Genomic DNA, 23377 nt, shown 5'->3' on the forward strand with positions numbered 1-23377 from the left:
GCTTAGCAGTAAGGACGTTTTAGTTTACTGAAAAGGTGGTACAATGGAATAGTCTTCCAGCAGAAGTGTTAGAGGTTAATACATGCATGGTGTAATCATAAGGCTATCCTGAATCTAAGATAAAGCCAATGACTGATGAAGATCTTAGACTCTAGATCGTGAACCAATGGTCAGATTAGATGGGCTGACCAGGTTTTATCAGCTGTCAAATTCTATGTTGCTACACGTTTGGTTTATTGAGTTAACCCTTTAGTCGACTGACCACTTGACTTTTTAGTGAATAGTCCCCAATATCTTTCAGTTGCAACCTTTCCAAGTCTGTCCTACAATAAAACAGGTTGCTAACTTGACATTAGTTGAAAATTAGCACTGGTAACAGGAGCATTGTAGAGTACATGTTCACCTTCTTTAATTCTTAGTGTAGTACTATTCCCCTTTGTGTCTCGTTTTTACCCATGTAACACAAATACCTTTAAAAAGAATACATTGAAACTACCAAGAATAGAAGAGCTATTACATTTCGTATCACTGAGCTTAGAGCATAATGTGGTCAGATAGACAAAAAGATTCTTCTGTTAATGGAACTTGCATTTCCAGCAACCTTGCAGATCTTAGTTGAAGAAGTTACATAAAATGTATGTGATCTTAAAAAAAAAAAAAAAAAAAAAAAAAAAAGGGGGGTTGTTACAATGCTTTTAACTTTGGGCATGAGTAGGGGATTAGTGTTAACCACATTAAATTACCACTTTGGAGGACATCAGTTAGGACTGTTGGGAGGTATCCTTTTTTTTGATGGTTAAGTTAATCCAACCTGGTAAAACACTTAGTAAAGAAAAGGGAAATGTTAAACAAATGTGAGTGAGGAGGGTGGAGGCTGGAGAAGAAGCAACAGGAGCTTTACAGGTCGAGGCTTCTTGGGATAAAGAGGGAGGTTAAAGCTGCTGAGGTTACAAGATGCAAGAACTGGAAAGAAGTAGAGAGGCTCCTGGGAATAGGGAGAAGGAAAGAAACTGTGGCAGACAAAGTAGGAAGACAATTGTTAATACCTTTTTTTCCTGAAAAAATAGTTTTACTAGGTAAAAAGTAAACTGTTTATTAATCTGTCACTTAAAGCACAAAAAATGTCCTGAACCCCCAGGGGGGAAATGTGCACCAAACCCTGGTCTGTCTTAACTGCCTTGCATAACACACAGCATTAGGTACTTTTAAGAGATGCTATTGTTTATGCTAAAAAATGTACAACTGTTTTTTCTGCATTATTGCAGTTTTCCCCATTTTTTATTTCAAATTGTAATTTACATTAATACTTACAATAGTATAAAAAAAAAAAAAATTAAGGAACATATTGCACGCTTTTAATGACAACTCCAAATAATGGAACTTGTATGTTTTTATTTACAAACAATTGCTTTTCCTAAGGTAGATAACATTTCAAATCAAATGAAAGAAAGTTAAACATTTCAATTTTCTTCCCAAAAATATTTAAAATTTAAATCTTTCATTTTCTCTTGATAAACACTATCAAAATATTCACTTAGTGCTACAGTAACATGATTCTTCCAGTCTCCAGAGACTCCTGCAAACAGAAAAAGAAGCAAAGGGTTATCTATGCTAACACTATAAAACAATGCATAGATCAAATGAGAGCTCTCCTGCTCTTGCCTGAAACTCACAAAATTTTGCAAAAACACACACGGAATAATTAAAGGTGTTAAAAATAACATTAGTTTTTAATTAGTGATAAACATGTGCATTGCATCCTCCGCTGACTTTACGTAACCACTTGGGTTCCTGAGGGATTTAAAAGTGGAGATAGGGCAGTAAAAAGAAATATGTATGTATATATATATTTTTTTTTTTTACAGGAAGCGTGCGAAAAGAAACCTCTGTTGGAGCAGAAAGGCAAACACAACGGGGCATACCCTGACCCGACAATCTGCGGGACCCAGAGATCTGAAGTAATTGCCTGGCAGGCTAGAAGGAAAGAGAGCAGACTCCCTCCCACAGGGCATTTTGCATCATTATGTGGAAAGTTTAGACCTCTCAATCTTGGGATTCGGACGGAATCTTTTGATGGAGCAGAAGTAAGGCACATTGAGTCTGTCTCTTTCTTAAAGGAATTGTTACAAAATCTCAGGAAGCCAACACTTCTTCTACTAGGAAGCCAACACCTGCCTCCAATAGTCTGTTCAAGGAAAACCTCAACTCTTTCCCAAATAGCTGCTTCCCTGTAAAGAGAATGCTGGACAGGTTGCTCTTAGAAACTGTGTCCACCGACCAGCCCTTTAGCCACAGCCCCCTCCTAGCCACCACCGATAAGGCTATAGCTCTGGCAGACACAGATACTGATTCAATGGCTGCATCACAAATAGAATCAACTGCAGCACGGATATTACCTACATTTCTAGTCACCTTCTCCAGCTGGAACTTAGAACCTAAACCAGACCTTGACAGCATGAATCACAGAGGCTGCTGCTATGAACAGTCTAAAGATAGCATCTTTACAGTCTATGGGATCAGAGCCATACATCCTCAAGAAGGAGAGCTGTCCTTCTAATAGCTTTGGCCACAGCTAGGTCAACCTCTCCTGCCTCCGGAAAGGTCTTACACAAGGCATAGGCAGCTTGTTTCTGCCTTTCTGGCCCCATAAAAAAGAGAAGAGTGTGCAAGGCCACAACCTAAAGGCCGTCTCCTACCAGACCGCCGAAAAGCTCCAGCCTCAGAGGACCGAAAATACCTGATGGCCCAGCGAGAGACGACCCAGCTGCACTGTACAACAACCCCTCCTATGGGCTCTGTAGCATGTCAGTCCTCAAAAGGACCTAGAGAGAGCGTCCCAGAACCACTGTTCCCTCTAAGGTGTGCGCTTGTGCGCGCGCACATAAGTTTTGATGAGAGCGCACACGAAGAAAAATTGTGCGCACAACGCTTTTTACCCTGAAAAATAAATAAAAAAATAAATCCTTTACCGTGATTCGTACAGGCAGGCAGTCATCCATCCAACCGCAATCAGTGAGACAGACATGCGACGTCGTGACGTCACACGTCTGTCTTTTTAAAAGCTCGGGGGCAGTCCGTTGCAGAGGTGTGGAGAGAGCTGAAGGACGCAGACGCCGAGTGTTGCAGAGGGGAAGGCGATCCTGCGCTTTCCTCGTGCACCTGGTGAATTTCTGTTTTGCAGGTAAATTCTTGGTGAGTATTCTCTCTCTATTGTGCTCCTCTGGTCTCCTATGCGTGTGATTCCTCTCCCGCGCTCTGCATCACACTTTTATTTATTATATTATTTCTTAAAAAAAATAAATCCTACCTTTCACTATGTTGAAGCAAATACCCATATATGTTCTGGAGCAAATTGTGCTTTCTTTATTATTTACCTCCGATTTCCCGATTTTTATTTATAATTTTTTTTGTTTGGGGGTTTTTTTTTTTTACTTTTTAATTTGTGTATCACATTAGGACAATATTTCACAAAACCAAAGATTGTCTCCTGTTATTTTTGCCTGTAGAATCTATGTAAAAATCAGCAGAAATTTAGTTTTTTATTTTTTATTTTTTACTTGCTGACTGCCCCCCCCAAGTGCGTATGCTGACTGCCCCCCCCAAGTGCGTATGCTGACTGCCCCCCCAAGTGTGTATGCTGACCGTTTGGCGGGAATTCAGGGTGTTCTAGCTCAGGCCTCATTTATTAACACCTAGCAGGTTTTGGCGTCTTAATGATTATTTTTATAGGCAAATGGACGCCTATAAAAATAATCATTAAGACGCCACAATTGTCATTACGTTTGTAGTCGCTGTTCCAGACTTCCAGCCACAGAACAGAAGCCCTAGCCAGCCAGTGCCAGCATCTAAAGGAAATGTGTTTTCATGGGTGAGTCTAGTACTACTATTGGATAATTATATTTGTCTGCAGTGCTGAATCTTACTGTTTGTGCCTCCTGTGTAAAATAAATAAATACAAATAAAAAATAATAATAAATCCCATTAGTAAGCTTTATTTTTAATGTTTGGAAACACTGCTTTTTTATATATCACATTATTGGGTAAATCATTTGCTTTTGCCTCCATTGGACATCATAATTTTTTTAATGTTTAAGAAACATTAATATATAAAAAATACTGTCCTGCAGATTGCCGTTTGATGTTTAATGAAATAGCCCTCAATTGCCTGACCAAGAGACCAACCTGAACATTCAAGCCACACTGTGCAATGCTTCATTTGGCTGGCTGCCTGATCTACTGCAACTCTGCACGGTAAGTAGTAAAGTCACCCAAGACCCTGTACACTTTTTTTCCCCCTTTTTTTTTCTTTATTTTCCTCCTATAGAAATCTTTTTTTTTTTTTTTTTTAATATATAAAAATACTGTCCTGCAGCCTGCCATGTGATGGGAAATGAAATAGCCCTCAATTGCCTGACCAAGAGACCAACCTGAACATTCAAGCCACACTGTCCAATCCTTCATTTGGCTGTCTGCCTGATCTACTGCAACTCTGCACGGTAAGTAGTAAAGTCACCCAAGACCCTGTACACTTTTTTTCCCCCTTTTTTTTTCTTTATTTTCCTCCTATAGAAATCTTTTTTTTTTTTTTTTTTAATATATAAAAATACTGTCCTGCAGCCAGCCAAATGTGCAATGCTTCATTTGGCTGGCTGCCTGATCTACTGCAACTCTGCACGGTAAGTAGTAAAGTCACCCAAGACCCTGTACACTTTTTTTCCCCCTTTTTTTTTCTTTATTTTCCTCCTATAGAAATCTTTTTTTTTTTTTTTTTTAATATATAAAAATACTGTCCTGCAGCCTGCCATGTGATGGGAAATGAAATAGCCCTCAATTGCCTGACCAAGAGACCAACCTGAACATTCAAGCCACACTGTCCAATCCTTCATTTGGCTGTCTGCCTGATCTACTGCAACTCTGCACGGTAAGTAGTAAAGTCACCCAAGACCCTGTACACTTTTTTTCCCCCTTTTTTTTTCTTTATTTTCCTCCTATAGAAATCTTTTTTTTTTTTTTTTTAATATATAAAAATACTGTCCTGCAGCCTGCCATGTGATGGGAAATGAAATAGCCCTCAATTGCCTGACCAAGAGACCAACCTGAACATTCAAGCCACCCTGTCTAGTGCATCATGTGGCTGGCTGCCTGATCTACTGCAACTCTGCACGGTAAGTAGTAAACTCACCCAAGACCCTGTACACTTTTCCCCCTTTTTTTCTTCCTTATTTTCCTCCTATAGAAATCATTATTTTCTTTAATATATAAAAATACTGTTCTCCAGATTCCTGCAGCCTGCCATGTGATGGGAAATGAAATAGCCCTCAATTGCCTGACCAAGAGACCAACCTGAACATTCAAGCCACCCTGTCTAGTGCATCATTTGCCTGTCTGCCTGATCTACTGCAACTTGGACATCTACAGGTTTTTCAGTATCTCCTAAATTGTCATAGGCTGGGTTTTGATATTAGCCTTGCATTGTTCATTCACTATTTCAGTTTACTTTGTCTAGTTCAAAATCTTTTTTTTCATACATTAAAGTGACTCAGTCATGGCAAAGCGCAAAAGAACAGCAAGTTCTTTTAAAGTAGAATGGCTAAATGAAATTGTAGAAACAGCTACCCCAAAAGCCCATGAGGCTATGAACATACCGCTGCGTGAAGTTTTTTTGTATGATTTAGAAAATGGACTTCGATGTCTGTATTGTCATGATGCAAAAGTTTCTGGTGATTTTGCTACTGGTAAGAAATGGGATGATAGTTGGAAGCTTGACTTTTTGAAACGTCATTTAGCAAGTAAATCACATATGGAGGGTGTATTGAAGCTTCGACAACAAAACCAGTCACTACCCGCTACAGGCGTGCTACGCATGCTACGTGAAAGTGCGGAAGACAAAGAGCGAAAACGAACAAACCCAGATAAAATCAAAGTTCTTATAGACAACGTGTTGTTGGCTGTTAAAATGAATAGCTCGTTAAATTCAGTTCAACACATTAATGAACATATGGTAAAGTATGTGCAAATGACAGATAGCTGGCGAAGTAAAAACTATGCGTTTGAATTTCTTGAATCTATCAACTAGGGCTGCAACTAACGATTATTTTCATAATCGATTAGTTGGCCGATTATTTTTTCGATTAATCGATTAATCGGGTAAAAAAAAAATATGCAAATTTTTCGTTTATTTTAAATAAAAACGTATAATTTACAATGGCACTTCACGATTCGCCTTCTTATTTTACTGACATAATAATTAAAGCTATATTTTAACAAGAACTCAAAAAATACCAAAAAAAGCTTTACTAGTAAATATTCATGTAAACTATTTTTGCCCAGTTATGCACATCTCACCCCCAGCTTGCCTCTCTGTCCCAGAAATGCATATCAGGAGGGGTATAAGGCATATCAGGGGACAGAGTGGCATATAGGAGGTATAAGGGGATACCTCCTATATGCCACTCTGTCCCCTGATATGCATTATACCCCTCCTGATATGCCTTATAGCCCCCTATATGCCACTGATATGCCACTTTGTCCCCTAATATGCCACTGTGCCCCCTGATATGCCTTATAGCCCCATATATGCCACAGTGCCCCGATATGCCACTGTGCCCTCCTGATATGCCTTATAGCCCCCTATATACCTTTACCCTTGATATGCCACCATGCCCCGATATGCCTTTTACCCCTATATGCCACTGAGATGCCACTGTGCCCCCTGATATGCCTTATAGTGCCTTCATGCCACTGTCCCCCCTGATACACCTTATAGCGCCTTCATGCCACTGTCCCCCCTGATACACCTTATAGCCCCTTTATGCCACTGTCCCCCCTGATATGCCTTATAGCCCCTTTATGCCACTGTGCCCCCTGATATGTCTTATGCCCCCCCCGATATAAGAAAAACTGACATCACTAAAATTGTTTTTTATATTTATATTTATTAAATATAGACAAAAAAAATACACAATACAATATAAATATATGGACAATAAATCAAATATTATAGACATAAAAAAAAAACACAAATGCACATAATTAATAGATCCCGCAAAAATTCTACCTGCCCCACCAGGGGTTAATATATCAACAGAAGAAACACAGGGCAAATGAGCATAAAAATAAAGATAATACTTACCCAGTGCTGCTTACTTGTCCTGTTTTTCTTCTGTTGATATATTAACCCCTGGTGGGGCTGGTGGAAGTGGCAGCGAGATGAAGTACCGGAGGTTGCGCACATCGCCCACTTAAATCCAAATCCCCTGCAGGCGCTGCAGCGGGACCTGGATCCTCTCCGGCAGCCGGTAGGGGTCTGTGTGATGCGCGCAGACAGCCGCTTCTCCCCTCCACTTCCGTTGGGGCTTCCATGATGGAAGCCGCACCGGAAGGTCACATGACGCCGGGTTCAGTAATAGAAGCCCCGGCGGAAGTGGAGGGGAGAAGCGGAAGGGGAGAAGCGGAGGATGTCTGTGTGTTTTGCACAGACCCTCACCGGGTGGCAGAGAGGATCCAGGTCTCCTGCAGCTTTGCGGGGGGTCTGGATTCTACAGTTATAATCCGATCTCTGTTTGAGATCGGATTATAGAAGGACGGGAGTTTTTCAGAGCGTTTGCTCTGAAAAACATAATTTTATAAATCGATAAAAATCGATTCAACTAATCGATTATGAAAATCGTTGACACCGATTTTCATAATCGATTATTATCGATTTTATCGATTCGTTGTTGCAGCCCTACTATCAACTATGTTGTTCAGAAAGACATGTTAGAAGAAGTAGCATCAGCAGCTTTTCACACGTTAACAGTTGATGAAACCACTGACATATCTGTCACCAAATGTCTTATTCTTTATTTCAAATTCCGATCTAAACATTGTAATGTGTATAAAACTGTATTTGGTGGAATTATTCATTTGCATGCATGCGATGCTCCTTCTATTGTTTTGGCAATTAAGAAGTTTTATAAAGAAAAGAAACTTGACCTTCATAAAATGGTGATGTTTACATCCGATGGTGCCTCAGTAATGTTGGGAAAAGTTAATGGTGTAGCGGCGCGACTAAAAGAGAGCATTCCACACTTAGTTCAGCAACACTGTGTTGCTCATCGTGAAGATCTGGGCATTTGTGATGCATGGAAACAAGTACAATTAATAAGAGATGTTGATACTTTAATGAGAACGATTTATACAGTGTTTTCAAGATCATCTGTTAAAAGATGCAAATTTAAGGAAATCGCAGACGCCACTGAAAATACTGCTGTTGCTTTCAAACCACTCAATGAAGTCAGATGGTTATCTAGACACTTTGCATTGCTGGCAATAATAAAAAATTATGATGGACTTATCAAATACTTTTCAGAAGATAAGTCAAATGACCCGGTCACAAAATACTGTTACAAGAAACTGACAAACATGACATATAAAATAGCTTTACATGTTTTAAGTGATGTCTTTGAAGAACTGGCTGCCCTGTGTAAAATTCTGCAAAAGACCAACCTGACACCAATTGATGCCCTTCATTTTGCACGCGGCAAAATAAACAAGATCAGAAAGCAGTATTTGGGAGATAATGTTTTATGGAGTGAAAAAGTTCAGTTTTTGTTAAGCCAAGTAGAAGAAAAAGTAGATACACGTCCCCTGACAAATTTTATAAATTCTCTTTGTGTTCATTTGGAAGAAAGGTTTCCTGGAGATGAGGTGCAAGAATGGTCAGTTTTTGAGACATCCTTAATTGCAAATTGTGACTTCATGTTTGGGAATGCAGAAGTTAGTGTCCTATGTAAAAAATACCATTCTTTTCTAACAGCTGACAATAAGGTAATAGTTCAACAGTTCACTGATTTCAAGTTTTCCTTGCAAGAGAAAATAAAATCCAAACAGATAACAAATTTCATTCAGATGGTGGACTTTTCACTAAAAAATGACCAGTTTTGTGACCTTGCAATATTGATGGACATTGGGGGAACCTTTCTTGCATCTAGTGCAGACTGTGAGAGAGGTTTTAGTTTAATGAATCGACTTAAAAATAAGATAAGAAATCGTTTAGGTGAATGCCATTTGGATATGCTAATGAGAATCAAAACCTACCAGTTGGATGGAAATTCTATCAGTCTAGATAGAGTGTACAAAGAATGGGTCAATGCCAAAGACAGGAGAGTGAAAAAATTATTCTGTGATTTATACAAGTAGCATTTTAATTTTTATTTTATTTTTTACTTTTACTCATCAACATATAAGTAAAGGATTCTGTCAGACTAGCTTCCTAGTCAAAGACTGGGACTTAACTGCTTCACTTTGACTTCCTTTACTGGGACTGTGCCCTCATTGCTTCAATTTGGCTTCCTTTACAGGGATTGTGCCCTTACTGCTTCAATGTGGCTTCCTTTACAGGGACTGTGCATTTACTGCTTCAATTTGGCTACCTTTACAGGGACTGGGCCTTCACAGCTGCAGAGAGGCATCCGATACAGGGACTGGGCCTTCACTGGAGCAGACTGGCTTCCTTTACAAAGACTGGCACGTTACTCCTCCAGATCAGTCTTTGTAAAAGAAGCCAGTCTGCAGCAGTGAGGGCCCAGTCCCTGTACAGGAAACCACTCTGCTGCAGTGAGGGCCCAGTCCCTGTAGAGGAAACCACTCTGCTGCAGTGAGGGCCCAGTCCCTGTATAGGAAGCTAATTATATGATTCTACTAAAATAGTGGGCATTTATTGCTGCAGACTAACATTCTATTGAGATACTGGAGATTTTGTGATGCAGTTTGACTTCGTATAGAAAGATTTTGATTTGACTGGTGCAATCCAAGTGGCTTTCAAGTTACAATACAAAGATTGGCTTCATCTGCAAAGATTAAAATTATTAGGAATCCCAACACTGGCTGCATAAATTAAACATATGATTCACTTGCAAATGCAATTCTGCATTAACATCTACAACCAGTCATCTGGCTTCATTGACTGGTTTGAAAGCAACAGCAGTAGACACCTGTGTAGACCATGGCTACATTTAAGGAAATCGCAGAGGCCACTGTAGACCATTATTCTTAAAGTGTACTATTATTATTATTATTTTTTTTTATGCATGGAAGATCTTATAAGAGTCCTCAGAACACCTAGTTTGAAGTTTCCTTGCTGGTTTTCTTAGGAGCTAAAATATATAGATATATATCTCGTCAAATGTTTTGCTACGAGATCTATGTAGTTGAATACCCAGAAATATACAATTATACACTTTAAAACATAATCAGAACAGAAATATTTGTCCAAGAAAAAAAAAATCAGTTAATTTTGTTTTGTCAAAATTCTACAAATGGGATTTTAAACATTTATTTAATTGTGAATTACATTCTATTGTATTCTATTACATTTATTTGTTTAGCGCTCACAGATTCCAGAGCACTATTACAATAGTAGACAGAGAAAAATATACTCCACACAGTATGTTTCTAAGTTCCTGACATTGTAAACCTTGTTGCAAAGAGTACTGTTATTGCAAAGTAAATGCAATTTTGAGGTTAACAGTTTGTCCTCTTTAACCTTAAGTATATCTTTTGAGAACTATGTTTAATAAAAACATATAATGTGCAATGAATGGTCTGCTTTTAGTTTATTTTCACATTGCATTACATAAAAGTAACAAATACACATTCATGTGTGACTTAATGGAACAACAGATTGAACAAAGTACATATGCATAGTTGGTGTATTTACTTATCAATGATACTTTGGCCATAATGATGGCAATTGAACAATTTGACATGATGTACAGTGAGAATTTTACCTTTAAAATAGACCATGGAAGTGGAGTCAAAAGGGGTGGAAATATATAGCTCCATCCCCTTGCAATGTGAATTTTTTCAGCTCCATCAACTTAGCTTTATATGGACTGTGACAGAGCAAAATGGACATTAGGAGAGAGGCTTGTCTGTCAGACAGGATGACATTACAGTAAGTAATACTGTTGTGTAACTTATACTATATTATCACACTATAATGTAGTGTTATTAACCATGAGCGAGCTGTACCAAAAATATAGAATAACAATTTAAATGTAACATTTGCAGAAGCATATTGTGCGCACAAAATTTTGGCTCCGGGAAAATTTTTGCACAAGAGAAATTTTGTGCGCACACCACCTAAGAAAAATTAGAGGGAACATAGCCCAGAACCCGTCTCAAGGATTTATATTTTAATTCTGAAGCTGTTCATGCCAAACTGGCTCAGGTGGCAGCTCTACTTTTGAATACTCACCTTGGTCATGTGAAGTGAAACATGAAGGGAAATCTAGGATAGCTGAACTAAGACAGAAAAACAGGGCTCTTCTCACTATTATATGTATTAAAATATTTGTATACCTTGTATGAAAAGAGTTCTACACAAGCCCTTGTATTAAAATATATTATTTTATTGTAGAAAAAAGAATATTAATAAAAACATATAAAATATTTCATAATATAGACAACAAAGGTTTCTTGAAAAAGGAGAACTGAAACGGCGTAGGGGAAGTGGATGACAATATAGGTAAGGAGTATAGGACTCTTAGGATGTCTTTTTGACTATTGGAATTACCTATATACTTATTACCAATGTTAATAGTCATTTACATGTTTACAACATTAATGGGGGCACTCCATAGTGAGTAATATGTAATTATACTTGAATGACCTAGCACTTTATGATCTATTTATTGTTTACATGCACTTGAGACACTTTACATATACATAGCCATAGTTCCTCCATATGCTCTGATTAGTTTCCTAGAAACCTTTGTTGTCTATATTATGAAATATTCTATATGTTTTTATTAATATTCTTTTTTGTACAATAAAATAATATATTTTAATACAAGGGCTTGTGTAGAACTCTTTTCATACAAGGTATACAAGTTTACAGGGTTTCCCTGTTTTTAGGATGGGATCCTTATACATACCACAGTATTTATAACATTATGTTATTTGTGGAAAGTACGGTTGAATTCTTTTGTGTTATTATGTATTAAAATATATTAACATTTATATTTTGAAGCTGTGTTACAGATCTCACAATTTTATCATAGTGTTATAAGATCATAAATACCTTTACGAAGAAAACATCCTTTCGAATGGTCAATTATATCATCAGGCATCATAGTCCAGTTGGACATCTTGTTCTCCTTCATAGATTTGAATGTCGAATGTTTCACAACTAGGTCAATAGCTTCATCATCTAATTCTTGTCCTAAAAACTTAGATATTTTCACCACACAACCTCGGAGGTCCTGATGGTAAAGCAAATATTTTTTGTTATGTTTTAGACTATTTCTGTAATTTTCAAATATAGTTCTACGGTAGTTTTGTATCCAGTTTGGATGTTGCCAGTGGCAAAAGGCGAAACACATGTTAAGTCAGTCAATGGGAATTGGCAGTTTTTGTCCACTTCAGCACTCATTGCTGCTTTAATAAGAACTTCTAATTATTCATAAATAGTAAACTATAGGTATGCATGATCTAAAGATGAAAATGTTCAGCAGGTATTTAAAAAGCAGACCTTAAATAAAATATATGACTGGCATTGTAAATGGAAACTTTAGTTACATATTATTATTATTATTATCCTTTATTTATATAGCGCCAACAGTTTACGCAGCGCTTAATACAATACATAAATTCAAGGGATATGACAAGACAAGAATTGACAGACTAAGACAAACCGATACATTTGGTGGAGAGAGCCCTGCTCGCAAGCTTACAATCTAGAGGTAAATGGGGTGACAAACATAAGGCATAGAGAAAGGGTGAGAGGTAATGTGGTGGTTGTATCGATGACAAGGAAGTTCTAGCAGCTAAGATGGTATGCTTCTCTGAAGAAGTGGGTTTTTAGATGTTTCTTGAAAGTTGGGAGGGAGGGAGAATGCTGAAGGTTCCTTGGGAGTAGATTCCAGAGATATGGGGCAGCTCGAGTGAAATCTTGTAGACGGGAAAAGGAAGAGGTGATGAGTGAGGAGGAGAGCCTTAGCCCATGGGAGGAACGTAGGGATCGAGTAGGAGAGTATTTGCTAATGAGGTCAGAAATGTACGGAGGAGCAGTATTATGGATGGCCTTATATGTCAGTACCAGGATCTTAAATTTAATTCTAAAGGTAATTGGGAGCCAGTGGAGGGTTTCACAGAGGGGGGAAGCAGAAGAGGAGCGACATGCAAGGAAGATGAGCCTAGCAGCGGCATTTAGGATAGACTGTAAAGGAGAGAGTCGAGACAGTGGAGTGCCAACCAGAAGAGTGTTGCAGTAGTCAAGACGGGAAATGATAAGGGAATGAACAAGGGTTTTTGTGGATTCTTGGGTGAGGAATGGGCGGATACGAGAGATGTTTTTTAGGTGCAAGCGGCAGGATTTGGCGAGGGACTGAATGTGAGGGATGAAGGAGAGGTTTGAGTCAAGGATGACCCCAAGGCATCGGGCCTGGTTAGTAGGAGAGATAGTCGTGTTGTTAATGGTGATAGAGAATTCAGGTAGTGGAGTGGAGATGGAGGGAGGGAAGATAATGAGTTCAGTTTTAGAAAGATTAAGTTTCAGGTAGTGTTGTGACATCCATGAAGAAATAGCAGACAAGCAATTGGTAATACGGGACAGGAGAGATGGAGAGAGATCAGGAGAAGACAGGTAGATCATCTAGTAGGGTATCTAGTAGGGTATCATCTGCATATAGGTGATACTGGAGGCCAAATGAGTTGATTAGTTTGCCAAGAGAGGAAGTATAAAGAGAGAACAGCAGAGGGCCAAGGACTGAACCTTGGGGGACACCAACCGAAAGAGGAAGGGGTGATGATGTCTTGCCAGAGAAGTTGACAGAGAAGGAGCGGTTAGACAGATATGAGGAGATCCAGGAGAGAGCTGTATCTCGAATGCCTATAGAAGCAAGTGAGTCTAGAAGAAGGTGGTGATCAACAGTATCGAAAGCAGCAGAGAGATCCAGTAGAATTAGAATAGAGTAGTGACCTTTTGCTTTGGCAGAGAGCAAGTCATTGGAGACTTGAAGGGAGACATATGAAGGGAGCCAACAAAACAGACAGAAGTATAAGGTGTTGACTTACTAAAGTAAGTGAGTGGGTTATCCTTGGACTTGAACAAACTAGATATTACTAGTTTATGATAACATTACCCAAAATGCTCAGTCTGAAGGAAAGTAAATTCTGTTTTTGTGGTAACCTTATTTTTCAGATTTTACACATGCACATTTCAACAGGACTAGAAATAGAGTTAGAATGTTTGGGTCATTTTTGTTTAATCAAACACCTGGTTTTTTTATACCTGAAGAAGTTCCTCATATGTGATAAAGAAGAAGCGATCATCATCTTTCATTTGCAACCATCCTTTAACATGATCGAACCAAGAGCCATATACACCTGTCAGGAGAGTAAAAACCAAGCCAAACTGAACGACTGTAGCTCTGTTTTACTATACTGCACACTGACCCAAGTTTTACAATATGAATCTACCATTGCATACCCTCCAAGTATCACTCGTTAGGGATAGTCCCTCCTTTGGCTATATATATACCCCTGCTCCTCTTCCGTCTCCTAATGTCCTTATTTTTTATTATCTCAAAATGTTTGGTGGATACGAGCTGGTGTTCTACAGCTCTAAAACTCAACAATAATATCTTTAGAAACAGAAAATGTGTTTATAAATGAAATTGTGTAGGTAAACTGTCTACTCACTCCCTACTACTACTACTACTACTACTACTACTACTACTACTACTACTACTACTACTTAGATTGTAAGCTCTATGGAGTTCTTAATATATTTATGTAACTGTACCTCAATCTAAATGTCTGTATTACTACTGTACTTTCTATATGACTGAACTTGTTGAACCAGTAAATTTGTAAAGGACATTATATATAACTGACCATTTCCATGCAAAAAGTCTTCTAAATGCTTCTGGAAGCTTTCAGGGTCTTTAAAGGCACGAAGTATCTTGGCAAAGTGATAATTAGACACATATATATCCTTAGGGTTTCTCATTGTGTAGATGACCTGAATAAATGTAAACACATACTATTAGAGAAATAATTATATAGTACTACTATTAATAATATTTTTATTGAATAAAGGATTAATATATTCTGGAGTTATGGACAAAGTGGAGACATACAGAAACAGCTGATGTGTGGAATACAATTTGCACATATCACTCTTCTCCTACACCCTGGTCTATATGTCACAAATATACACTATATGGATAAGTATTGGGAACCTGACCATTACACCAACAGTTACTTTTATGACATTCCATTCTAAATATATAGAAATAATTATGAAGTTGGTCCGTCACAGCTTCCACTCTTCTGGGAAGGCTTTCCGCATTCATCCAGTAGACAGGTCAGGCAGTGATGTTAGACGAGAAGGCCTGGATCGCAATCGCCGCTCCAGTTCATCCCAAAGGTGTTTGATGGGGTTGAGGTCAGGGCTCTGTGCGGCTGGTCAAGTTCTTCCACACCAAACTTATCCAACCATGTCTTTATGGGCCTTGCTTTCTGCACTGGGGAACAGTCATGCTGGCATAGAAAAGGGTTTTCCCCAAACTGCAAAGTTGGAAGTATAGCATTGTCCACAATGTCTGGATATGCTGAAGGAGACCTACCGAGACATTTTAGAAAATCCTCTGCCTTCCATGTTTGGGAAAGCATTGTCACTACTGTAATATGATGCATACTGTGTATACAGAACTATTATTGCACATATCTATGTAACTTTAATATCTAGTGAACTTTGAGAACAATGCCTATATTGTGAGTGCAAGGTATGACACTCCATGATATGGGGTGAGGTACCTGGAAGAGCATGTGGGCCAGCTCTTCAACTACATTTTTTGGGAGAATTTCTATATAGAGGGGAGCCGAGTGGTTTTACTTATCAAGTTGTCAGTACCCGCTCAGCGCCCCTCTCTCTCTGCGAGCCCTCTAGCTTGGTCTCGGTGCCGGCTTTTAATGCTGAGTGCCGGAAGATGGCGTAATTTCTGGCACTCAGCAGTAAAGCAGCGCGCACCGTGGCAGAGCAGGGAGACTCGCCGCAGGACTGCTGAAAGGCAAGTGAAGTAAAACGGGGGGTAGGGTAGATAATAGGGAGGGAAGGAGAGGAAGGGTAGATAATGACCCCTGGCGTCGGCAGGGGGGGGCATTTTAAACTTTACCCCAGGCGGCATTATGTTTTGGGCTGGCCCAGCTTACCTGTGACTATTTACTAGGGAGCTATTTCTAGGGAGACTGTGCTTCAGCCCTTAGCATGTGTATGAATGTTTTAATAAGGTGTTTTGGAGAATCTTTGTCATCTGTTACATGCCGGAAGTTACAGCTTGTGCAGCTGGAAAACTCATCTAAGTTTCCGGTGATTACTTTGTTTCCCTGAATGACTGTGCAGTGCCAGATATCACAGATAAACATATATCAGCTGGGACAATACTTTTAGGATGAATTAAGACCACAGAAAACAATAACGTTTTGCATGAAGACATAGGCATGTATTATCTGTTGAAATGTTTAAAATATACAACACTATATGACCAAAAGTATGTGGACACCTGTCCATCATACCAATGTGAGCTTGTTGGACATCCCAATTAAAAACCATGGGCATCAATATAGAGTTGGTCTCTCAACCAGTCTGCATTCCTATGCATCTCGAAAGTGTCCAGTGGGGTTAAGAACGGGGCTTTGTGTGGACCACTTGAGTTCCTCTATACCAAACTTGTAAAGCCATATATTTATGGACCTTGCTTTGTGCTAAGGTGCACAGCCATTCTGGAACAGGAAAGGTCATTCCCCAAATTAAGTTAGAAACATATGAATGTCACTAAAATGTCTTTATATGCCCAAACCCTGAAAAGCATCCCCAGACCATTATCACTCCAACACCATACTCCTGGCGACTCTAGCGGACGTGTGTGCAGTTGCTCGGCCATGGACACCTATTTCATGAAGCTCCCAACGCACAGGGCTTGTGCTGATGTTGCTTTCAGAGGCATAGTGAGTGATGATACAGAGGACAGGTGATTTTTACGTGCTACGGGCATTCTGTCCTTTGCGACTCCTTTCTGTGAATGTCGTTGATATACTGATTCACTTCCGCTGCACAACAATAGCACATGCAGTGGACCAGGGCACATTTGGCAGGGCAGAAATATAACTGACTTATGGCAATAGTAGCATTCTATGACAATGTCACATTTAAAGTCACTGAGCTCTTCAGTATGACCTATTCTACTGCCAGTGCTTGTCTATGGAGACAGTTGCCTATGTGCTTGATTTTATACAGTTGTTAGCAATGAATGTGGCTGAAACACCTAAACTAATTAATTAGGAGGGGTGTCCACATACTATGGTCATATAATGTATTTATGTATGTATGGATCCCCCAAAACAAAGGTTTACCAAAGTACTCATTAGCATTAAAGACAAAACTGTTCAATGCTGCTTGTATATCATCAAAAACATTAACTTTCTGTTCTTGGGGGATAAATGAGGGAACATATAAAAATAAAGTAAACGCATACAGTAACTTGAGTATAAACTCAACTCTTCTCCCTTGCTGATCTGTTAATTTTCATTTACTGCTTTTCCCAATACTTACTTTTGCTTTTGAATTGAAGAAGGACTTTGCAAACATATGAAAAGGTAGATGTGAGGTGATTATCCTCGGACGCGTTAAGGCATCAGTTTGTTCTTTACTGTTTACTGTTTCATACCATGGTGATCTCATATAAACTGGCACTTGGTTACTCAAAGAAATGTCTCCTTTGTACCTGATCAAATTTAAAATCTCTATCATCCAGTTAGTACCTGTAGGAGAGAGAAAGTTGTTTGTTAAGGCATTAGTTACAGGTCTAAATCATCTATAGATTAAAGGCAGGGGTTGCTGGTGAGCTGAAGTTTACTGATTTTATGCACTATAAAAGTTTGTCCCTGGTCCCTACTTCAAATTTGACCCTACAGAAAAAGTAAAAGATTTTGTGCATTTTGTGCATTGTTGAAGGCTAAGGATATAAAAAAGCTGTTCTAGTGAATAAACCCCTTGCAGAATATTCACACTGAAGCCAGTTAGGAAAATTTAACCTTATCCATGTTACACTGTATTACCTATAGATATGTAAGAGTATTCCCTGATTTTGGATAGGCTACATTAAAAATATCATCATCAAATACTGTGAATCCATTTTCAGCATAGTCGAGAGATTCTTCAGAGTGTATACCTTTTGCGAATTGTATTCCTTTATATGTAAATAGATCTGATGCCATTATCTAGAGAGAAATTTAAGACCTCAATATAAATAGTGATATACAGACTATGCATTGACTTCCTTAGAACCTTTCGTGTTTATTACCAAAAAAATAAGAAAGAAATTACCTAAACTTTATAAGCATGGGATGGCTGGCTACAAAAAATAAATAGCCTGTGTGCCATTTTTTACCTGCTTTTACAAAAAATCTGAACAGTTTGAAATTACTTCTTCTACCCTCCCAGCATGCCCTACAAAAGCACACATTGTAAGCATTAAGCTAGGGTGGCTAGTAGGGCTACAACAACTAATCGATAATAATCGATAATGAAAACAGTTGCCAACGAATTTCATTATCGTTTAGTTGAATCGATTTTATCGAATATAAGAGCAAATGCAAAGGTCGGATATTAACACTAAGTGTGATTGCTGTTAACAATAATATATATATATGCCAATGTGCCCCATGATATGCCTTTTGACCCCCCTATGTGCCACTCTGCTTCCAGAAATGCCTTATACCCCTATATGCCACTCTGGCATTTAGGGGTTTAACAGGCATATTATGGGACAGAGAGGCGTATAGGGAGGTATAAGGCATTTCAGAAAGCAGAGTGGTGTATAGAGGGTTAAAAGGCATTTCTGGAGGCAGAGTGGCATAAAGGGGGTTAAAACACATATCTGGAGACAGAGTGGCATTAAGGGGGTTAAAAGGCATATCATAGAGCACTCTGCGTGATGGACGGAGACAACCGCCGCTGCTAACGGCACCTCCTTCCGACTGCAGCAGAAGTTGCCTACGCGAATCGCGTAGAGGTCTGCCCGCTGCCCCTACAAAGGAAGTCAGACGCACTGCAGCGCTGCGGGCGATCTTGATCTTAGTCTCATAGTTAGACCTAGTTGAGGTCTGATTATAAGACAGCCCCGATTATAAAACGAGGGTTATTTTTCAGAGCATTTGCTTTTGCTGAAAAACACCTTGTCTTATAATCGAGCAAATACGGTAATATTGTTATTTAATTTTTCTGCCAATTTTGGTGTGTTACTTTTAATTAAACTGTGGTTAACACACCAAAATTGGACTAACAGCAATCACACTCCTATCATGCCCAGGCAGCCAAATACATATTATGGCATATATATGTGTTCATATATATATATATATGATTGCTAGAACCTGAGCATGATAGGAGTGTGATTACAGGCTCCCTATGCAATGCTATTTCCCCCCCACACACTTGCACTCCCATGCTATCACACACAGATACTCATCCATTCAGGGGAGGGCTGGCAGCCTAAGGCCTGGGGGGCAAGTCTAGTCAACTGGCCCGTTGCACCATCAAAGCGGCTGCGAGCGACATTGAAAGCGGCCGTCGTGCGGCAGTCACTCCACCAGCGCCTAATGAAATTAAAGTGGCCGGCGTGCACGCACCGCATGCCTCAGCTCTTCATCGCACCACTTTTAAGACGTGGGAAGAGGAGCTGAGGCATGGCCATTGGGTCTGACAGCCGCATGATGCAGGGGGGTACCGAGAGTATTTGGCACCTGTGGCAGACCCTGTATGTGGCACCCCCCCCACACACACACACTTTAAAACTGCATAGTTTCTATGGTTAGGCAAACATTGACAGGGGTACAGCATATTTGTTATCATTATATGCTTAGGGATTATGCGGTACCACCGTCAATGTGTGCCTATACATTGAGCCAGACACTGACAACCCCTATCACTATATACTAAGCCAAACATTGATGTGGTGTAGGCTTACCACTTTAGTGACTGGCATAGTATATAGTAGGGATGCACCGAAATGAAAATTCTGGACTGAAACTAAAAATTCAGCATTCACTTGGCCAAAACTGAAAAAAAAAAACAAAAAAAAACTTTAAAATACTTTATTAAAAGTAACACCAAAATTAGACAAAAAAATCAACAACAATATTAACATATATATACACACAAACACACATATATATAACAACAATCACAATCCTATCATGCCCAGGTTCTAGCATGTGCTGGCTGACTTAGCATGATAGGAGTGTGATTGCTGTTTGCAATTATATATATATATTAATACTGTCATTGAATTATTCTGTCCAATAAAAGTGTTAACACACCGAAGTTGGACCAAAAAATAATTTATAACAGCAATCACACTCCTATCATGCCTAGGCAGCCACTACATGCTGGAATCTGGGCATGAAAGGAATGTGATTACGGACTCCCTATGCCAAGCTATCCCCCAACACTTACACATCCATGCTATCTGAAACCCTCATTCACAAACATTCAGCATAACACCCATCACTCTCACACACTTACATTCAGCATAACACCCATCACTCTCACACACTTACATTCAGCATAACACCCATCACTCTCACACACTTACATTCAGCATAACACCCATAACTCTCACACACTTACATTCAGCATAACACCCATCACTCTCACACACTTACATTCAGCATAACACCCATCACTCTCACACACTTACTAATCCACTCTTTCCTACCTTTTCTTCTTTCACTCTCACTTTTCCTCCTACTCCTCTTCTTCTTCTTCCTGTCCTTCCGGTGCACTGAGCGCGGAAGACGGTGGGCGTGGCTTCAATGTTGTGCCGCGCGCATCGTTTCTGAAGGCGTGCCGGCATGGTGGCACCCCTCAGATGAGCGGCAGCCGGGGCGGACCGCCCCCCTCCCCCCCACGCCAGGTACGCATGACGGCCGCATTCAATCCTGCTCGCGGCCGCTTAGTTTTTAACTTTGCGGCCGCAGCCGCATTGAATGCTCGTCCGTCCGGCCCACCGGCCCGGATTTAGGGCGGCCTGGGGGGCAGTTGCCCCCCTGCCCCCCGGCCCAGTGCGCCCCTGCATCCATTCCCTTAATCACGTGTACTTGCTCATAGCAATGGTGCTAGCACTACTAGCCGAGGCATTTATATCAGAAAACGGAACAGAACTACAATACATAAAACTTCCAGACATATGTTGCAAACTGCTTATAATAGTTACTAAACCTCAGATATATACATACCTGGGAATGCTGCAAGTTTGCCCTCGATTATCCAGGTGAATAAAAATGTTTGCCTTGCTCTAGCTAAGACTCTGCTCAAAGTATTAAAATCCTGTAATTTATTAGCTTGAGAACTGGTTTGAACTATTCTTGCTGGATTTGTGAGCTGGCATTGCCCAGGATTGCACAAATCAGCATAGAATATGACCTGTCATCTACTTCTGATCGTAGTTATTACAGCTTTAATGATTTAATTAATACTATAGATCTCAATTAACATGAATCTACTAAGTGTATTTGGGAAAGTAATATATAAAGAAGACTTCTTCTAGACCAAATATCTCTTAAACACTACATGAAAAATATAATACACCTATGCCATCGTTATTCAATGTCAGTCAGCAGCTGCAAAAGGGCCTGTTGAGATATAATCTGAAAGTGCTCTCACAGTGCTATAGCCTCTGTCAGGGGTGTCAAAGTTTTTTCTGCAGTGGGCCACTTCATCAGAATTGTATATGTGCGAGGGCCGCACTCATTTTTCACTGTGAGAAAATATGGCCTTTAATAAAATATGCAGATTAAAATAAAGTAAATGACACAAAACCTTTACTTTTCCTCTCACTGATTTCTGGGCCTAGAAAGTTTTGTGACTACAAATTCAGGATTCTGGATAAGTAAAAATGAAATAGTTCTATTTATCCTAGGGATACACCGAAATGAAAATTCTGGACCAAAACCAAAAATTCAGGGTTCACTTAGCCGAAACTGAAAATGACCCCCCCCACCTTTAAAAATAATAAAAAATCCCACACTTTTAATAAAAGTAAGTTACACACCAAAATTGTATAAAAAAAAGAATAACAATGTTAATTATATATATATATATATATATATATATATATATATATATATTATGATTGTTAACAGCAATCTCAGGCATACCCAGATTCCAGCCATGTACTGGTTGGCTGGGCATGATAGGAGTGTGATTGCTGTCAACAATCATATATAAATTAATATTGTTACTGTATTTTTTTGTCCAATTTTGGTGTGTTAAACACACTTTTATTAAAAGTAAGTAACACACCACAATTGGACAAAAAAATTCAACAATATGACTTGGCATGATATGAGTGTGATTGCTAACATCAATCACACTCCTTTTATACCCAGGCAACCAGTACATGCTGGAACCTAGGCATGATGGGACTGTGATTGCTACTAGCAATCACACTCCTAGCATGCCAAGTCAGCCAGTACATGCCACAGGGTGGCTGTATGTGCAGACCCCATACTGCTGGCAGCATCAATGCACAAGGGGGGCAGCTAGCCAGGTTCAGCATGTCCTGGCTGACTTGGCATGATAGGAGTGTGATTGCTAACAGCACTAACACATCCATGCTATCACATCACACACACACATTAATTCATTCATTCATTCACAAATTCATTCCCTCAATCACGTATACTCATTCAAACACCTTCCCCCACCCCCTTACCTGCACTGCAGCTCTCTCGATGCCGCTCACAGACTTCAGTAGGGGGCGCGGCCTCCCTCTGCGTTCTCTTGTACTGCACACAGGAAGCAGGACTGGAGCAGAGTCATGTGATGTCACGTGAACTCTGCTGAGTTCCGCTTCCTCTATGGAGTACAAAAGACCCTCCCACAGGTAAGCAGCAGGGCTCTTATAATCCCTGTTGCCCTGGTTGCCGATCTCACGCGGACCGCACCTCGAGGCGCCGCAGGCCGCTTTTGGCCTATGTGATACAATTGTATGGTTAAGATAAGTATAAATAAAGTTTTTGTTGTTATCTCCTCCTTCCTCCTGAACAGGAAGAGAAGTAGTTAACCCCTTAATGAGAATGGGCGGTCCCTAAACCCATTGAAAACAATGCATTTTGAGCCAGTACATGTACGGGCTTTGTCATTAAGGGGTTAATATGTGATGGAAAGGTAACTTTTGCAGAGTTTAAAACACAATTGAGAAGTTTTGAGGATACTGAAAAATACAGCAGCAGTGCAATTAATAATAATAAAATATAAAAAGTGAGTAGCACAACTCCAAGATTTAAAGAGAGAGATAATCCTAGCATTGTTTGTTACAATTGCTGC

The 23377-nt window shown here is 39.6% G+C and overlaps 2 protein-coding genes across 2 annotated transcripts; one reads left to right on the forward strand and one right to left on the reverse strand.

Moving 5' to 3' along the window:
* Window positions 1–1460: 1460 nt before the first annotated feature.
* Window positions 1461–18264, reverse strand: LOC149286325 (sulfotransferase 2B1-like). Its single transcript, XM_089494232.1, has 6 exons — window positions 18132–18264; window positions 17600–17811; window positions 14881–15007; window positions 14276–14370; window positions 12065–12245; window positions 1461–1576 (listed from the first exon to the last, which is right to left on the reverse strand). The coding sequence occupies exons 1-6, from the start codon at window positions 18262–18264 to the stop codon at window positions 1461–1463; spliced, it is 864 nt and encodes a 287-aa protein (XP_089350358.1).
* LOC149286326 (E3 SUMO-protein ligase KIAA1586-like) lies at window positions 5636–9561 on the forward strand. Its single transcript, XM_089494202.1, has 3 exons — window positions 5636–6065; window positions 7730–9147; window positions 9382–9561. Exons 1-3 carry the CDS (start codon window positions 5636–5638, stop codon window positions 9559–9561), a joined length of 2028 nt encoding a protein of 675 aa, XP_089350328.1.
* Window positions 18265–23377: the final 5113 nt, after the last annotated feature.

This window comes from Sceloporus occidentalis, unplaced genomic scaffold (assembly GCF_023333645.1).
Source record: "Sceloporus occidentalis isolate IW3139 unplaced genomic scaffold, rSceOcc1.0.p SCAF_70, whole genome shotgun sequence".
Classification (NCBI taxonomy): domain Eukaryota; kingdom Metazoa; phylum Chordata; class Lepidosauria; order Squamata; family Phrynosomatidae; genus Sceloporus; species Sceloporus occidentalis.

Excerpts from the sequence above, each read along its gene's own strand:
- LOC149286326 (XM_089494202.1), top strand. The coding sequence starts at position 5,636 with ATGAACATACCGCTGCGTGAAGTTTTTTTGTATGATTTAGAAAATGGA. Across the intron at positions 6,066-7,729 it reads TGCGTTTGAATTTCTTGAAT|CTATCAACTATGTTGTTCAG; the intron begins CTATCAACTAGG and ends GTTGCAGCCCTA. Across the intron at positions 9,148-9,381 it reads TCAATGCCAAAGACAGGAGA|GGACTGTGCATTTACTGCTT; the intron begins GTGAAAAAATTA and ends CTTCCTTTACAG.
- LOC149286325 (XM_089494232.1), bottom strand. The coding sequence starts at position 18,264 with ATGGCATCAGATCTATTTACATATAAAGGAATACAATTCGCAAAAGGT. Across the intron at positions 17,812-18,131 it reads TAATGTAGCCTATCCAAAAT|CAGGTACTAACTGGATGATA; the intron begins CAGGGAATACTC and ends TTCTCTCTCCTA. Across the intron at positions 14,371-14,880 it reads AGACTTTTTGCATGGAAATG|GTGTATATGGCTCTTGGTTC; the intron begins GTCAGTTATATA and ends CTCTCCTGACAG.